This window comes from Olea europaea, unplaced genomic scaffold (assembly GCF_002742605.1).
Source record: "Olea europaea var. sylvestris unplaced genomic scaffold, O_europaea_v1 scaffold3175, whole genome shotgun sequence".
NCBI lineage: Eukaryota > Viridiplantae > Streptophyta > Magnoliopsida > Lamiales > Oleaceae > Olea > Olea europaea.
The window spans coordinates 14,312-31,703 of record NW_019250563.1 but is presented as its reverse complement, the minus strand read 5'-3'; the positions used below and the strand labels follow the sequence as shown (position 1 = coordinate 31,703).

General features: G+C 35.0%; 1 protein-coding gene across 4 annotated transcripts; it reads right to left on the bottom strand.

The window, feature by feature from the left end:
• Positions 1-298: 298 nt before the first annotated feature.
• Positions 299-16,173, bottom strand: LOC111385488 (LEAF RUST 10 DISEASE-RESISTANCE LOCUS RECEPTOR-LIKE PROTEIN KINASE-like 1.4). Of its 4 annotated transcripts, none has more exons than XM_023009883.1 (4): positions 15,321-16,173; positions 2,058-2,096; positions 1,618-1,950; positions 299-1,540 (listed from the first exon to the last, which is right to left on the bottom strand). In XM_023009883.1, the coding sequence occupies exons 1-4, from the start codon at positions 16,147-16,149 to the stop codon at positions 609-611; spliced, it is 2,133 nt and encodes a 710-aa protein (XP_022865651.1). In that variant the 5' UTR covers positions 16,150-16,173; the 3' UTR covers positions 299-608. The 4 variants fall into 4 exon arrangements, with proteins under 4 accessions (XP_022865651.1, XP_022865653.1, XP_022865652.1 ...); XM_023009885.1 differs by lacking the exon at positions 15,321-16,173 and adding an exon at positions 10,486-11,963; XM_023009884.1 differs by lacking the exon at positions 15,321-16,173 and adding an exon at positions 5,994-7,596.
• Between the last annotated feature and the right edge of the window lie 1,219 nt (positions 16,174-17,392).

Here is a 17,392-nt window from a genome sequence, read left to right as displayed (position 1 = left end):
CAATAGAGATTGCTTCCCGAACTTGCGTTTCTTCTTGTGGAAATTACGTGAGATGTTCATTCCCCAAATTGGAATTTCACCCATTTGCCAATTTATTCCCTTCGATCAGAGTAAATCCAAAATGCTTTTGATAAATAATATTAGACACTATAATAAATAAAATTTTAAATTCTTTTTCTTCCTTAATATTGATAATACTACTCAAGACCCTACTGAACATCCGGAAACATCCATAGAAACGAAGTTCTGTAAAAACAATTTTGCAGGCTAGCAAAGTAGTCAGTTCTTTTCATGCTGGTAAACAGAAGCAAAATAATTATTCCATCAGTATTCACACAATAACAGTGAAAAAACACATATTATATACAAAACTGGTAGAAGGATAATTTAAGAAAACAGCTCCACTTACCATGTACATCCCTTTGAAGCGTAAAATCAGTATTAGGTGGCTGTCGAAACCATTTACTCAGAATAAAAATGGAACATGCAAATAGATGAAACATAATGAAATCCTACCCAGTAAGTGATATCTGATGACAATCACCAAGAGTCGGACCATCTGTAACTATAGCATAACTTCAAGTCTTCAAGCAGACTGAAAGGATTTCTCATCCACTAGAATTAGGTGTAGATGTGCTAACCGATTTATCAGTGACGACTGAATCTGGTGACGAAGGAGCAACACTACCCTTCAATGGTCCAACCTCGTCGTCTATCAAAATATCGACAACCTCTACCTTGTGAGCGTTCAAATCCTCACTCTGAATTCCTCTCAAAACCTCCAGCACTTCTTCCATTGAAGGCCTCATATCTCTTTCCTGTTGCAAACACCGAAAAGCTAACTCTGCGACTAATGTAGCCATCCTTCTCACTACGCTGTTCGTCTCAAATCCAAGACTCAAATCAACTAACTCGTGCAATGTGTGATTTTGAATCTTGTTGACCGCCATGTTAGCCAAGTTAATATCAAGACGATGCCTGTTGGTATCCACGGCTTGTAATGATGATATAAGCTCGACCAAAACCACTCCGAAGCTATAAACATCGCTCTTTTCTGTGAGTTGGTAACACTGGTAGTATTCTGGATCGACGTAGCCAGGGGTCCCTTGCGGAGCCGTTGAAACGTGAGTGACATCGTTGGGGAACAATCTGGAAAGCCCAAAATCGGCAACTTTTACATGGAAGTCATTGTCAAGGAGAATGTTGTTGGTCTTGACATCGCGATGTATTATATCTGATTTGTGGAGATAAGCCAGTGCATTGGCTGTTTCAATGGCGATATTCAACCGCACAGCCCAGGATAGCAAGCCAGATTTGGAACGTTTCCCATGGAGATGATCAGCCACCGTTCCATTTGGTATATATTCATAGACAAGCAGCAGTTCTCGGCTTCGTTTTGATGTGCATCCGTATAACGTCACAAGGTTCTTGTGCCTCAACCGAGTAAGGATCTCAACTTCATTCATGAACTGCTCTACACGCTTGAAATTGTTCTCGTATAAGCGCTTGACAGCAACTATACGACCATCAGCTAGCACCCCTGTTAAAAAATCAAAATATCAATAGTTGCATAAAAAATGCTGCATATATCCAACTAACAAGGGGTTGTATTCGTACCATAGTATACGGTCCCAAACCCACCATCTCCTAATTCTCTAGAAGGATCAAAATTATTTGTAGCTTCTTCAAGTTCACTATAGCTGAAGACCTGGACACCGAAGTAGAAACTGGACCTACCAAAGTCGGATTTTGAAGAGGGATAAGAGGGGATGCTCCTGGTAAAAGTAGCCGAAGGGGGGGTCGAGATGCTTTTGCTTGGAGGATGTAGAAGGTCCTTGCTCATAGTTTCCGTAGATTGTGCAGCAAGCCGTTGTTTTTTCTTCTGTCTGTAGTGGAAAATTAACCAGCCTAAGCCAATACCAGCAAGAACTGCACCTGCTATGGAAAGGCCTGGAAATCAGGGAGAGAGGACAAAGATTAGTTTTTCAGGCCTATTGTATTGGAGATATTAAGTCAAAGTCCTTTTTTTTTTTTTTTTGCATAGAACAAGATCGTACCGATATTCATCCCCGTTTTATTTTTACCACTCCCTGCAGCTGTAATTAGATTGTAGAATGTCAGTAGTAAATAAAGCAGTTCAAGTATAGCTAGACACGGGAGAATTAGCTCCCTTAATCCTTTCTACACAATAAAAGAGCGCAAAAATTATTGAGGGTATTAAAATCAAGATAGTGCGAGCAGCAATATCCTACACAAAACGTAGAAAAATTCAATTAGGATCATCAAACTTAATGACAAGGATGTTATAACTTATTCACGACTGCATTTCTCATTGTGCTGTAGGACTTATTTGTTTCCTGTTTGGAATGTGATTTCTTGCTCTTTTCAACTTAGTTCCATACTTCCTTAACAACAGATGCATTCAACAAAACTTATCTACACAAACGCTAAATGTAATGTAGGTTGGGTAACATATGATTACTCTTATTATCAATGAAAATCGAATACATGATTAAAGCTCTACCATAGCTGGTATAATCTGTAACAGTTCCCATAACAATTTTAGCTCACCAGCCATCTTCAGAATATGATGTTCAGACAAGATGACAAGAGGGCAAAGCATAGACAGGACTAATTATCGAGGAATATTGAAGGGATGGATGAAGTCTCGCATCAAATTGCAGTTGTGATAAAGATGAAATACAAATGCTCTGACCGAGTAAGGGGAAAACAAAATCAAATGAATACAGAAAACAGGATTCAGGCAGTCTGCAAAATAGAATTTAAAACTCAAGACGATAATAACAATCCAAGAATGTCATTGAAGAGAAGTATCAAGGCACAGAGCTATTAGAATTTCCTACTATCATAGTCTTATTAAAATTTATTGTGCCCATTACCTTGTGAAGGTACTGAATCATTTCGAGGAGGTGTCGAAGCAAAGGGACAAGGCCTATCACCACAAATACAAACGGGTTGACCTAAACCCGAATCAAACCCACATTGACCGCCAAATCTATTACACTCAGAACAGTTACTCTCATATGGATCGCTATAATTCACACTGAAACCCTCCATTAAGGCCTCCTCAAGGCTGATATCCAATCGAGCTAGCCTCTCACCCGAAGCCCTCAAAATAGGAACAGAAATACTCACATTACAGTATATGATCCTCAATATCGGGTCATTTGGCACCGGCCCAATTAAATAAAAAGCATTGCTAATATTAGCACCACTCGAGTTGCAGCTGAAAAGATTGTAAGGTCTCAAGGGCATGACCGATGTATTGCAGCCATAGATTAAGTTGAGAACTTCGTTTTCCATCCCTTCATCGTCAAACAGTGTAGAATTGAGAGTAGAATTGTGAAATTGAGAAGGGCAGGAGTTGTTGTAAAGGTCTGAACGGGACAGATTCATGGTATTCTGAGTTTGGTCGAGTTGGAGGACTCTGTAGGTGACCGAGTTGCTGGTGAACTCTGTGAAGGTGTTGGCTCGGCATGTGAGTGTGAACTCGGGGAGGCCGCAGTGGGAGGGCCGGTCGCCGCCGGTGAATGGGTAGGTGATGTTGCGGATAATGCCGCAAGAAAAGGTTCGGTTACAGTTAGTATAGATACTGATGGAGGAGGGTGGGGCGGTGGCGTCTTGAGAATACGCCTCCGCTAGAATGGTGGTTATTAGTATGATGAAGAGAGGGAGAGAGAGAGGCATAGTCTGAACAATGTTGAAGAAATGTTTTTCTTTTTTCCATTTTTGAACGTTAAGAGCTGCCTTTGGTTGACTTAGGACAGACTGAAGGGTAAGGAAATTAATGAACAGACAAAGAATCTTATCTTTGTCCAGTTTGTTTCTCATTTATATAAAAATAAGAATAAAAAATATAATTTTACGAGCCCCACACAAGATATAGAAATTCAAAGATAATAATTTCATCCCACACAAGATATAGAAATTCAAAGATAATAATTTCATGTGATGAATAATGATCATATTTTTCATTTTAATAAGAAAAGAATGGGAAACAAATAGGGACTTTGTTATAAATTATGATACGTCAGCTTCCTCTAATCACTGTATAAAAAATATTTAAATTTAATTAAAAGCAACTTTTGACATTTTAAAAGCTTGCCAAACAGACTTAAGAACAATTACAAATTGAAATTGAGAAATTAAGAAAATAAATTAGAAATATTTTGTTAATTAAGCTTGTGGTGGGGTCAGTTACGTGAGCAAATCTATTTAATTGCTTCTTTGGTAGATATTTTGATAATTAATTTTTCAATCATTGGAAATAAAGTGGATCTTACCTCTTATTCAAAAATGACGATTGAAATAATGAAATAACGGTCAAAAAATTAATTTTAATTTGATTAAAATCTCTACCCAAAAAGCTAAGTGTATTTGTTTTGACTTGGTTGCCCACAATTTTTGACATTCGGACAATATTATTAATAAAAAACTATTATATTTTAGTTTCTAAAGTTACTTTCATGAACATTAATTGCTATTAATTGTTGGTTACTGTGGGTAACCACATTTATAGTTAACCGAAATATTTGGTAGAGACTTGATTAAAATAGAGAAATATACCGTGAGATTTTTTAAAAAAAAAGGAAGAAAGAGAAATTTACTAAGCACCAAATAATTTAAAGAAAAATTGAAAAGTAGTCCTTTTCTTTGGATTTTTTTTTTCACCACATTTTTTAATAAATTAATATTCCATAATTCAAAAAAAAAAGTCCTTTTAATTTAAAATTAGGGAAGTTTTACATTTTATTTTCAATCTTTCTCGTGCTATTTGAAATCTTGTCCATTTTTTATTTGATTAAAAATTATATTTTCAGTAGATTTTGGTAAAGTTAATGGGATGGAAAAGTTAATAAAAATTATGAATTTCATAAAATTTGTGACTGAAAATGAATTTAGGAAAAAATGAGTTTTAAAAGAGGTCAAACATGGGGCCTTGTCTTATTCTTTTTTCTTTTTTAATATATAATAAATTAAAGGATTCCTTCATACTATTTGATATATAAACATAGATGTAGTGGACGAATAATACTCGAAGGTATACTAATTAAGAAATGAATTACGATTTTAACTAGTTGAAACATATATTGTCTCGACTCAAAGAAGTTCAAGATGCTTATGAGTTATAAGAATAGTAGAATTTTATTGAAAAAAGTTGAAAAGAGTGGTTGACGAAAATTCATACGGTCTACTTATGGTGTATATGTGAATGATATTTATTTAGAAGGAACCAAAGGAATAGGAAAATAATATTTATGTAGTAAATTGTAAATTTGTGTGAATTAGGTGTTGGATTTTTGCAGTGGTGGAAATATTAGTCAAGACAGCGACAATATATATATATTTATTTATATTGGTTGGTTAATTTCCACCACAGCGTATTCCTAATCCACCTTGGAGAATGTGAAACACACAAAAAAAAATGTCAAATTCTAACATTAAAAGAAGACTGCCAACCCAAACCAAACACCTAATAAAAGACTTTGAAAACTAAGGTGAGAAAGGTTGAAAAAGTGGGTACAAAACACTTGACAAGTACACATGAAATATATGATGGACTTGTAAGAGGCGTTAATAAATGGTGAATCTTTGAAGTGCAATCCCAATTCTCTACACGAAAGGGATTAAAAGTATAGTTACTTAAATTACTCCATAAGGATACTGAAGTGAACTAGAAAAGATCAAAACCCGGAAATCTGGATGAAACAGAGGAGAGGCGGGGAAACAGGATTGTTCTTAATCCTTGGTACAACCTATATTTTTGGTCCAAAACCTATATATGAAACATGCCTGGCCTTTTTCTGTATAATTAGGGACATGTAGTGGTGATTTCATTGATATGTGACGCTTTAGATGAATAAATTAAAATTAATTCAAACTTTTCTGATTTTATTGGAAAAGTCAGGATGGGATCGTGCGTTTGCAGATAATTTTGTTCCTAAACAAGCAAAAAAATTAGTTTCACGTACCGTTTTCAGTTTCAGCAGAGTTGCAAGTTGACGAAAAAGGTCCATTAGCACAATAACAAGCAAATGATAGAGGATCCAGATTAGTTCCACAAACACCACCTGACTGATTGCAATTTTCACAAGCAGTATTATTCGCGGACCACTGCAATGAGAAACCACTAGCAAGAGCGTCCTGAAGAAGAACGATTGAAGCTGAAGAAACTGCCAAGAGCCTCGCCGCAGTTTCATTGACTGGAACAGAGATATTAGTCTCACATCTGATAGGAGCTCCAAATCCGGGGATAGATGGAAAAGCTCCTCCTAATGTGAAGAAACTTGAACTGGTTCGGTTCACATTGCAAGGGAACATCGATGGGAGCTGTAGAGGTATAGGTTGACCACTAGATGTGAAGCAGCCGTAGTGTAAAGTAATATTTTGATCATTGGGTAAAAACAGAAAGATGTTTTCTTCCAAGGTTGTGTTGTAAAGAAATCTGGGACAAGTGGTGTTCCATAAATCCTCTCTTGCAACTCTAACGGTCTTTCTGGTGTTATCGATTTCCAGGACACGATATCGTATTGATGAAATAGTAAGTATTGGGACATCGCCTTGGCAATTACTGAGCTGGAAACCTGGATATCCGCAATAGTTCGGCCTATTCCCACCATAGAATGGATAACTTATTCCCCCTATTCCGGCACACTGAAACGGAGCACCACAGGTTTCATACTCTCCACCGTTTTGACACAAGGAACCCGGGATATGCTGGATTAACAGTAGGCTAACGAGGAGAAGAAAATATCTCCGGTTGAGTTTGGGATGCATATTTAGAGAAAAAGAGGGAGTTTACAGAAAAATAGGATAAACCAAGTTCAAGTTGAAGATGGATGGCTTAAATTTCTTTTTTTTGGACGCAATACGAAACTTTTTGTTTAACATAATAAAACGTGAACCCAGTGGGAATTGACAAAGCATGTCGCTTTGTGCAGTTTTTTCAAACCAATTAGAAGCTTCTGTTGGAAACTTGGAATGGACTAGGTCAAAGAAATATTGTGTAATTACGAAGTGATTGCACATAATTTTAATAGTTGAGCCCAGAACAAAGTGAAGAATTTGTTAGGGATATCAAAGTTGTGTTCCAGACTAAATCCGACCAGAATAAGTAAGGCCCTGTGATTCCCAAAACCAAAGTGAGAACTAGAACAGGGAAATTTGCTTTAACCCTCCACGGGCTCAGATTTCTTTTGTTTTTTACAGATTCAGAACTGAATTACCATTGATAGATACTCACTACACCCAACTTCTTGCTCTATCTCTTCTAATTGTCCTACCACGTGGATGAGAATCATGGATTCCAGAGGTGTATAAAAGATATGAACAAAGGTATAGACCTCAACTGATCGCAATAGCAGGAGATCAAAGAACTCTAGAGTTGTGAAGTCTCTATGGTAATGCATGCCTAATGCCGTGGAAATAATATAGACCTATGTATGATCTTTCTAATTTCTAATTGAAAGAAATGGACGAAAGAGGTTATCAGTTAAAGGAAATCTATTGATGATCATGTGTGAGATGATAAGTGTATTTTATACACTTATTTAGGCCATTAAATTAGGGTATTTGTTAGTAATTTAAATGAGTTATAGCCTAATTTCGTGTTAATTATGTTTGTTAGATTGAAATCAATGCAAATTTGTAGATTTGGAAGAAAGGAACGAAAAATGTGCGAAAACGAAGGATTCCAAAGTTTGGGGACCAAAGTGTAAACATCCAATAGTTGATTCGGATCACAAAATGATGATTGAAGATAATATGATATCAATTGGATGCAATTGAAGGTCAAAGGAATGAAATAATGTTGAATCATTTTCACAAATCAAATTCCAGCCGAAGAAGTTATGCGCTGGATTTTTAGCCTGAATTTGAGAGCCATTTTTTGAATATAAAACGTTCGAATTGGAAAATTTATATTTCTGAAAGAATTTTAGCACATTAAGTCGGCTTTCCAACACACTTTGAATCATTTTAATTGGAGTTTTGAAGAGAAAGTTATGACCAAATTATCGAGAGCTGTTTAGGGACGACGCGCGAGCACGGGTCAAATTTTCTTTGACGGGTCAATTTTCTTATTCTAATGAAATTCTAAATGGAAACAATACCTTGACATCGTATATATACCTAAACACGCCCAGAACGCAGGGAACCTCCCTTGACCTAATTTTTCATCATATTATACATATTTTGAAGCCGAAAAACGAGGTTAGATCATCAACATCAAAGGAATTGTGCAAGATTCTTGGAGATTATTCATCCAAAATCAAGATTTCATCTAAGAAAGTAGATTTCTCGACTTTCTTCCATACTTCTTCGATCCGAGTGATGTCTTTTCATTATTTCTTGTATAATTTAATAATTAGGATGGTTTGCTAAGTTTTTCATTGTATTGGATGAATGATGACCCTACTATCTGTTTATTTTAATTTGAGATAATTAATTTAGTATTTTATGATTTTCTTGATTGGTTTTGTGTAACTTACTATCTAATTGGTGATTAAGCAATTAAATAGTTCAATGAGAATGCAAAACCAATCAAGAAACAATAAGTCTAGAACGCGATAAAATGAGCACATGGACAATAAGTATTAAGAATAATATATATGGCATATGCAATTATATATGATAAATCCTGCGAATCAATGCATGTTTTTCATATAAATTCGGACTAAGAATAGAATCGGATCATGTTAAATATAGGTTTACTATATTTTGGGAAAGAATATTAAATAAAAGTGGATTATCGATTGTCTTGAATGTATGAATTTACTAAATTATGAATTAAGAGTTGAATTAAATGACAATAGGGAGATTCACGATTCCAATACAAACATTCACATATTAAATAAATAATTTATTTGTTTTTTTTTTAGCTTAAGACCTAGAGAACATATAAATCATAACTCTTTTGATTTTATATTACTTCGAATTTAATAAAAATTATTGAACTAAATATTAGACCTTATTTCTCGTGGGAACGATAAACTCGAAACTCATTATTTCTATTACTTGTACAAGATCTCATACGCTTGCGGGTTTCACACGAACATGAGACACAGAGGATCAGTTAATTGTTGAAAATGTATGAACAAAAGTCTCGTATGGAGGATGGTCTTGAATTCATAAGAGAATTGAGTAATTAATCTTACCTGTTAGATAAACTTTTAGAATGGAATCTCAAGTTTCTAAAAGAATTTGTACTTGGGCTAACTTGCATTCATAAGTTGATGATATTCATATTCAAACTTAGTATCTTTTACTTGTTTAAATAATTATTGAACTATTTCATTTAAAAAGCATTCCACAACTAAAACCCAGAGACAAGGAAAATTGTACGCAACATTTTAAAATCGAGCAATGAAAGGCTCATTAGAGATATACCTACTCAAATTTCTGTTGTCATCCTAGAAGGCCGATGACAAATTCTGGCATATTTTGAAAGAGTTTTGAAAATGAGCCCAAAGAAGGCATGAATAGGTAAAAGTGAAACCAGTAGTTTGGTAAGAAGCTTAACTACCGATAAGGCTATGCCTTCTGTTCTATTTGAAAAACTTGATTACCTAACTAAAGAAACAATGAGAGAGGAGTTCAGAAAGTTGTGAAGTCGGGCCAAAGACAAGACATGTCATCTTATTAATATGGCCAAAAATACAACTATTATGAATAGGAAAGAAGTGACCCACTTTTTGTAAGCAGTTTCTAATTCCAATTCATAGTATAGTATGTATCACACAAACATGAACTTAAGCACGTAGCACTCCACCAGAGTCAACTTCGATTCAAGAAGTCCAAAGCGGCCTATAACCGTAGTTAAATTGAGCCAATATAATGAAGTCAATAGCTCTGACATTTTCTTCCTGATCATTTATTCTAAGACAGAATTTCTCCATTCCAAATTTACTCGCAGACAAGTAAATTGAGTTGTCAACATCTTACCAAATTCAAGCAACCACTCACCAATTCAAAATGAAGAAATAATTAACCTCTGATCCATTTAAGTCAAAATCTAATTGGACCATAGAGTTATACTACTTTTCAAGTCTAACAATCCCCAAAGAATGATTCCTAAAGAATTGTGACCAGTGTCACTTCCCAATTTATCTATTTACAACCCTAGTCAAAGTGGCGCTGGATGATAGGCTGAACGAAATGTGATATTAAATGACATATCATTTAATGCTACATTAACGCCATCCAGACTGGATTTGCAACCCCGGGGGCTACATAGCATTATTCCATTAAAAATGATCCTCCTAATGTAATATTCAGGTGACCATACAGTCATTTAACCGCGTTACTATGTCGTCTTAGTCTCATACTTATCGTTTCATAGTGCTCTAGTCGAACCTTGGAATCCTCTAACCAATGGTAAAAATTCACTCTACGAATAAGCCTTAATTCCTAGTGTCAAGAGTATTAATAAACAAAGAAGGAATCAGAAAAGACAGAAATGCTCACCCAAAGATGATCTATCTCCATTAGTCTTCGAGCAGATTGCCGAAATATACTGCTGATCAGGGCAAAAGCAAGCTGTTTGATTTGTAGCAAAGTTAAATCCACACCGTCCCTTCGATTCAATGCAGTCATTGCAATCTTTGTCGTCCATCTTCCATCTGATCTCAAAACCCTGCTGGAGGACTTGATCCAACGTTGTAGAATTCACTGATCCTCCAGCACCATGTCCATATCCAGTACTCACAAGTATCGGAACCACAACACTTGCATTACATTTCCCTGGGCCCTGAGTTCCAGGCAATACATAAACACCATCATATCCACTAGAGCAAACAAGGCTTAAACCCGGAATTTTCAATGTAGGACAACCGTATAGAAACGTGAGGTTCGTGTTGGTCGCTGAATAATCAAACAACGAGTAGTCTAGAGTGGTGTTAACCATGTCTTCTGGACAAGTTGCCCTCATTACATCTTCCCTAACAATCCTCATAGTTTGTGTGCTTTCGTTAATTCCCAACACGTGATACGTTATATTCATTATCTCGATGGTGGTTACATCATTCTGATGACAGTGAAGGACTAAACCGGGATATCCACAATATAGAGGATCATCTATTCCACGGAAAGGGTACCCGATATTGGTGATTGTCCCGCAGCTGAACTTGTTGCCACATGTTTGGTAAAACCCTTCAGGATTGCTTGATCCACTGGGGAGAACTTGGACTAGAATCAAGAATCTTATGGCCAACGGGATAAAGAACGAAGAAAGGGTTTGGGAATTCATATGAATTTATGAATGATAGATGAATCTCAAAGGTATTTTGGGTGATTATGTACAAAAGAAAAGAAGATAACAGGATGATATCACTTTCCCTTAAAAAAATTCTTTATAACAGAGTTGGCACTGAAATTTAAGAAAATGATAGAAGAGAAGACTTAAGGGATTAATTTGGTGGCCAACTTTGCTAAAGGAATACTAGCTAGAACAAGAAAATTGCAATAGATGAATAAATTAGTTCAGGGTTTGTTGACGATTAATTTCGATTAGATGGCAGTAAGTTGCAAATAATTTGAATTTTGAAGGTTGAAATATCATTTTCACTTCTATTTCATTACCAAAATGAAATCGTTGAGCATATCCTACCTAATATTCATGACAATAGTGTATAATTTCAAGAAAGAATATAATTTATGGTTGTTGGTTGACGCTACTTGAGAGCTAACTGAAAACAGATGTTTGATTTCAGTGAGAAGATTAGATAGGCATACGTGTATGCACGTTTAAAATTTCAATGGAGCAACCACGGCTTCTATTCTGGACTAGAAGAAATGGATGCCATCATGCCAAGGCAGGGTTGACACATAAACATTGATATTTAATTTTTCCTTCTTTGTCTTGTTAAATTCTAAAACCTGATTATTGTCGTTGTTCAGAGTACATATGTGGATAGATCTTATAATGATCATAAGAGAGAGAGAGATCAAAGAAAATATGGTGTGCAAATTTTCTTTTATAAACTTCTTTTCGTCATGGTGAATTACTTAGTGGCAAACAAGAATATAGTCTTAAAACAAGGATATAGTCTTACATAGAGACAAACCTCTATAAACTTCGTGTTTTTGTATGTTTATTTTAATTCTGTCATTTTATTGCTTTCGACGGTGTAAAATTAAGGTTTCTAGTTCTTAACAGGTCTTTCTTTATTTCTTCTTTTAACTAAAATAAAGCTATGCTTGTCTTTTCAATCAAATTTTATATTTTTAATGGTAAAATAAAAAAAATTTCATCCACTCATATCACAAACTCGAAAACCGAAATGTCAAGAAATAAAAAAATTTGTAACATAAGATGCTACATTCTTGTAGATTAATTGTGACCTATGCTATAACTAAACACTATAGTCAATTCATATTATGGATCAAAAAAGAGCAAAGGACTGTCAAAATAAATAATTTATTTTTACTTCTAAGGAAAATAAAATAATTAGTCACAAATCCACAATTAAAGACCATATTCTAAAGAATTACTTATAAGTTTGACCACTTATTAAATCTCTCTCTAAATTGCACTCAAAAAAATCACATTAATATCTATCAAGTTTTATCAATTTCATAAATAGAATTTGCACTTGATCATGATAATTAAAATTAAAAAGTTCAGGTGCCCAGAATAATGAAAATCAAGGAACTTTATTGAAATCTCCAGAAATATGGGGACCAATTATCAATTTACAGCAAACAGAAAGTTCAGGGGTGAATCTGCACTAAACTGAAAGTTCAATGACATATTTGCGTCAATCAGAAAGATTAGGGACCAGTTCGCAGTTTTTATAAAATATTTCGAGGGGGCGAAAAAGTGTTATACTGTCTAACCCATAGAAGGCGGACCAGCGGGATCCAGTCAGCCTGGAAGATTTTAGACACGGGCAAAAGAAACGAAAGCAACTTGGATAAATATGTTGACATTAATTCATTATGGATGCTTATGCACAATTTGTTGAGGACCAAATGAAGGAGGGATAATTATTGAATCATTTCCAAAGCCATAAAATCAAGATTAGCTCTTAATTTAGATATGTTCAAGAATAGTTAAAAGTGTTGGTAATGGATCGACTGAAAGGTCTTACGGTTAATAGAGGACCAACTCGATCAACAAAATCGTTAAAAATTAAGGCAATAAAAAAAAAAAAGGGTTTCAAAACCTAGCACTCTTTAATAGCATGTTGATTTTATTTTAATTTTTTTTTTTGATATTCAGGTATCCCAGCTTACACCAAACTAAATCCTGAACCTCCAAAACCCATGCCCCTAGAACCTTGGAGGGAGTATTATTTTAAGTTATTATTGGAGCCTAGAGCAAGTGTAGAACAATCTCGTCCAACAATTAATTGATACTGATACGACCAATACAAGATTAGATATGAGAATGTATGATAAACCTTTTTTAGGACAATGGAATATATTGGGGACGCTTTTAAATATAAGGAAACTATAAACTTTCCAAACACGAGACTCTACAATAGGTTTACTAAATTTCTTTCAATAACGAGTCTGAAAGGGACGAAAAGTTTGAGATATACTACACTCGATCCATGATCACAAGAAGTATAACTAGATCACATGAAGTGGTATTTTTTAAGCTTTCAATTTTATCTCCCCGTATTCAAATGAGACAACTTATTCTCCTCTACTCGTTTACCAGGGGCTATTAAAAAATAATTACTAAATTAAAAAGTTCACATTTTATAAATACAAATTTGATCCAAATAAGTAAAAATAAATGTAAAATGTCATGTATATATATTACCTTCTACAAATATCTCCCAAAAATTCGACCTTTTCAACTTTTATATAACTTAAATGCAACAATCAATAATTCGAGTCCAAATGCTAGTAGAGTTAAAAATTCAACCTCTTTTCTATTCTTGGTCCTCGTTTCTTTATATGTGGCTTTTTCTTAGCCATGTGCGTGACAATAAACACGCCCTTCACATAAGGTTATTCACTAAAATACGGAGATAATAATGAAGTTTGGCATAGGATTCATTAATTACATACTTTTCAACAACTTATTGGCACAATTCCTTGTCATCATTAAACTAAAATATTACTCTTAACAAATACCAAATTTTCATACCCAATAAATGTCTACTATACATCCAATCAAACATTATAGATTTATAGGTGGAATTTGTCATCCCTTAACATGTCCCGTCTACACAAGTCACCTTTTTCCCTATAGCCTTTAGACAACCGACAAGTCCCGCTTCCTCCTTCCTCTTCCAACGCCCAACTATATATGATTTTTGTCTGGTCTATTAGGTTGCTGTTGGTAGCACAAAATTGAGGTCATTTATGTTTCAACATAATATCTTATTATTTTTTAGAAGCACGGAATTATTCACTCACATAAATGATAGAGCCGTGCTACTGCAACCGAACCCCCTTACATAATGCCTAACAGAAGACACACAAATAAAGGGATCGGTATTTTTTTATTCCATGTGGGACCTGCAGCTTTGGGAGAGCAGGTCATCCCTTCTGGCAAGGAAATTCGGTCACTCCGGCAAAATTCTAAATGATATAGGTGCACCTATATGGTGCATTTATAGTGTTTGTTGCGCCAAAAACCAATGAAAAATTGTCAAGCGTTATTTTATGAGAATTTTGTCAAATCGTTTCTGTAACTGGAGCGTAAATCATATTTTTATATTTGAGTTATATAAATAAATTTTTATTAATTTTTTAAATTTTTATTCGGACATTAGCTCAAAAAAAATAAAATAATAAATAATGGAAAGAAAATAGTCAATAGTTAAAACGGTTGGCCTGGGTCATACTGATAGTGAAGAAAAAGGACCTAAGTTTATTGATTTTGAGATGAATTAGATACTTTTAATTTACAAATGGTAAAATTTTAGACTGGATTGGACGGTATTATACTTGAACTATCCATTTCTTTTTTTTCCTTTGGTCATTTTAATGGCTTTTAATTTATCAATTTTTGGCATATAACAAACGAATGTCTAGACAAGTTCGTGATTTTGAAGTTGCGTGTGCAATGTAATTTTGATAACATATTCATTCACAAATTGTTTACTTATTTCAAGATGGTGAGACAATACCAATCTTAAAATTCGACTACTTATTCCAACTTCTACTTGAGTCTTGAAAGATTGAATTGCTCGTTTAGATTTGCTTAAAAACGGTTTCATATTGAATGTTCTTGTCCTACCTTGAATCTAGTCTTCCTATAGATGATCAGCAGTTAATACAAACATAGTTCAATCCTACGTAAAATTGAGCTAGCATTCGATGCAATTGGAACACAAACATACCTGATCCTGATGATTCCGATGATCCCATTCCCGACGGTGACGGTTGCTTTGTATTTCCGGCGAGAGATAGGCTGCCATTGCAGATGACGGACCCCGGAGGCTGATTCTGGCACAAACAAATGAATTGATTCGAAGCAAGGTCGTACCCACAATTCCCACCCGAATTCTTGCACAAACGGCACGCACTAATGTCCACTTTACACTGAACATCAAATCCCTCTCGCACAAGATCTAACAGATTGGGCAAACCCTTCAAATTACCAAAGGAGTTGTAGCTAGTTGGAAACACAAAACTGGCATAGCACGTGGACGCGGAAAGCAGAGTTCCAACCTCAACGTAGCCATTTCTGTTCGTTGTCCCCTTTACAGGGCAATCAAATTGATTTGGGAAAGGTAAAATTTGAGGCGGACAACCGTAATAAAACGTGAGATTCATATAGGCAGACGCATAATCAAATAGTTCTGAATCAAGGGTTGTGTTCACGAATTTCGCTCGACAGATGTCTGTGGAAATGTCCATTCGAGCGATCCTTAGAATTTGTGTGTCCTGGTTAATATCCAGGACGCGATATTTCAGTGCTTCGATCTCAATTATTGTAGTTTCGTTGTCACATTCGAGTTTGAGCCCAGGATAACCGCATTCCCGAGGCCTGTTATTTCCCCAAAAAGGGTAATGAATGCCAGTGATTTTCCCGCAGTCGAACGGATTTCCACAACTCTTATACTGTTCATTTTCATCACCTGACAGTGGAGTAATTAGATGGAACAAAAACAGAACTGCAAAGAAGCAAATAGGGAGAGGTTTGGTAGAGAGAAAATGGGATTTCATTTTTGGGGTGTGGCTATTGGGGAACATTGGAGGATGTAATAAATCTTAATGAAAAAGGAGGAGACTGCATTGAAGTGTGGCGGGTGAAAGTTGGGAAGTAGTCGTTTTCTTTGACTAGTTTTGAAGTCTATTCGGCATGTTTTTTAAGAAATCAAAAGAAATTCTAACGTTGTCTTTGAACCCGTTTAATTAATATCATAAAAGTATTTCTTCTAATTAGAAGAGTTTTAGAAAAAATTTGACTCAACATGGCTTTATCTGAAAGTTCATCCATATGAAGAACCAATTAAGGTAGTTTATTAAGGAAACTCTTCTACAAAAATAGAAGCAAATGCAGAATACTTGTCAAACGAGCCCTTACTATCTCATAAATGAGTAGAGAGAAAATTCGACTTCTAAATTCACGTCAGTTCATTTATAATCGATCTTGTTTTAAATAAAGAGAGTTACAATAACTTATCAGTTAGCACAAAATTTAATTGCATTTTGTAACATCAATGCATACGTTAGTGTAGTGTAGTGTTGGAACACTACAGGTGACTCAGGTTCCTGATCCTTCAGCTTGCTGCTGGAGGCATTCGAGGGATCATGGACTCATCTCAACTCCAGTGGGCTACAATTAACTGCCACTGTCACGTTCAATTCGCCGAGCAGAGCGCAAAACTATTTGCTTTCTTGATTTACAAATGCACAACAAGAACTTTATGGAACTGATGTATTTTGGCAGGAAAATTGGCCTGAAATTTATATAACACTGGGAGGATAAAAGGTCCTAAATGGCTAAATTCAACTAATAGATGGTAAGTGACTAAAAATTGTTGAAGTCTTATGAAATGTGTAGATAAAAATGAGTAATAGACTTGGGTTTTATAAAATGAGTGGATAAAAGTGTGTATAATCAAAAGAGATTAAAACTCCGTTATATGTGAAGAATAAGTATAAGCTCATTTTGTTGGAACAAGTCTATATTAGTGATACCTAATTGCAGCTCGAATTAACATGATGAAGTTGTTGTAACATAAAAAAGAGTTAATTAAATGAATGACCACTCAACTTTACTCTTGACTATTACTTGCTCATCGAAAATTAAACAATTATTCAATACTTAATAAGATATTCATTAAATTACCCATCAATCACTGTAGTCAATTTCATTTGTCCACATGGATAAATATTTATGCTGAAATATAAATAAATGACGTGGCATACTGAATCATCGCCACATCATCAGAACTTTGTATCT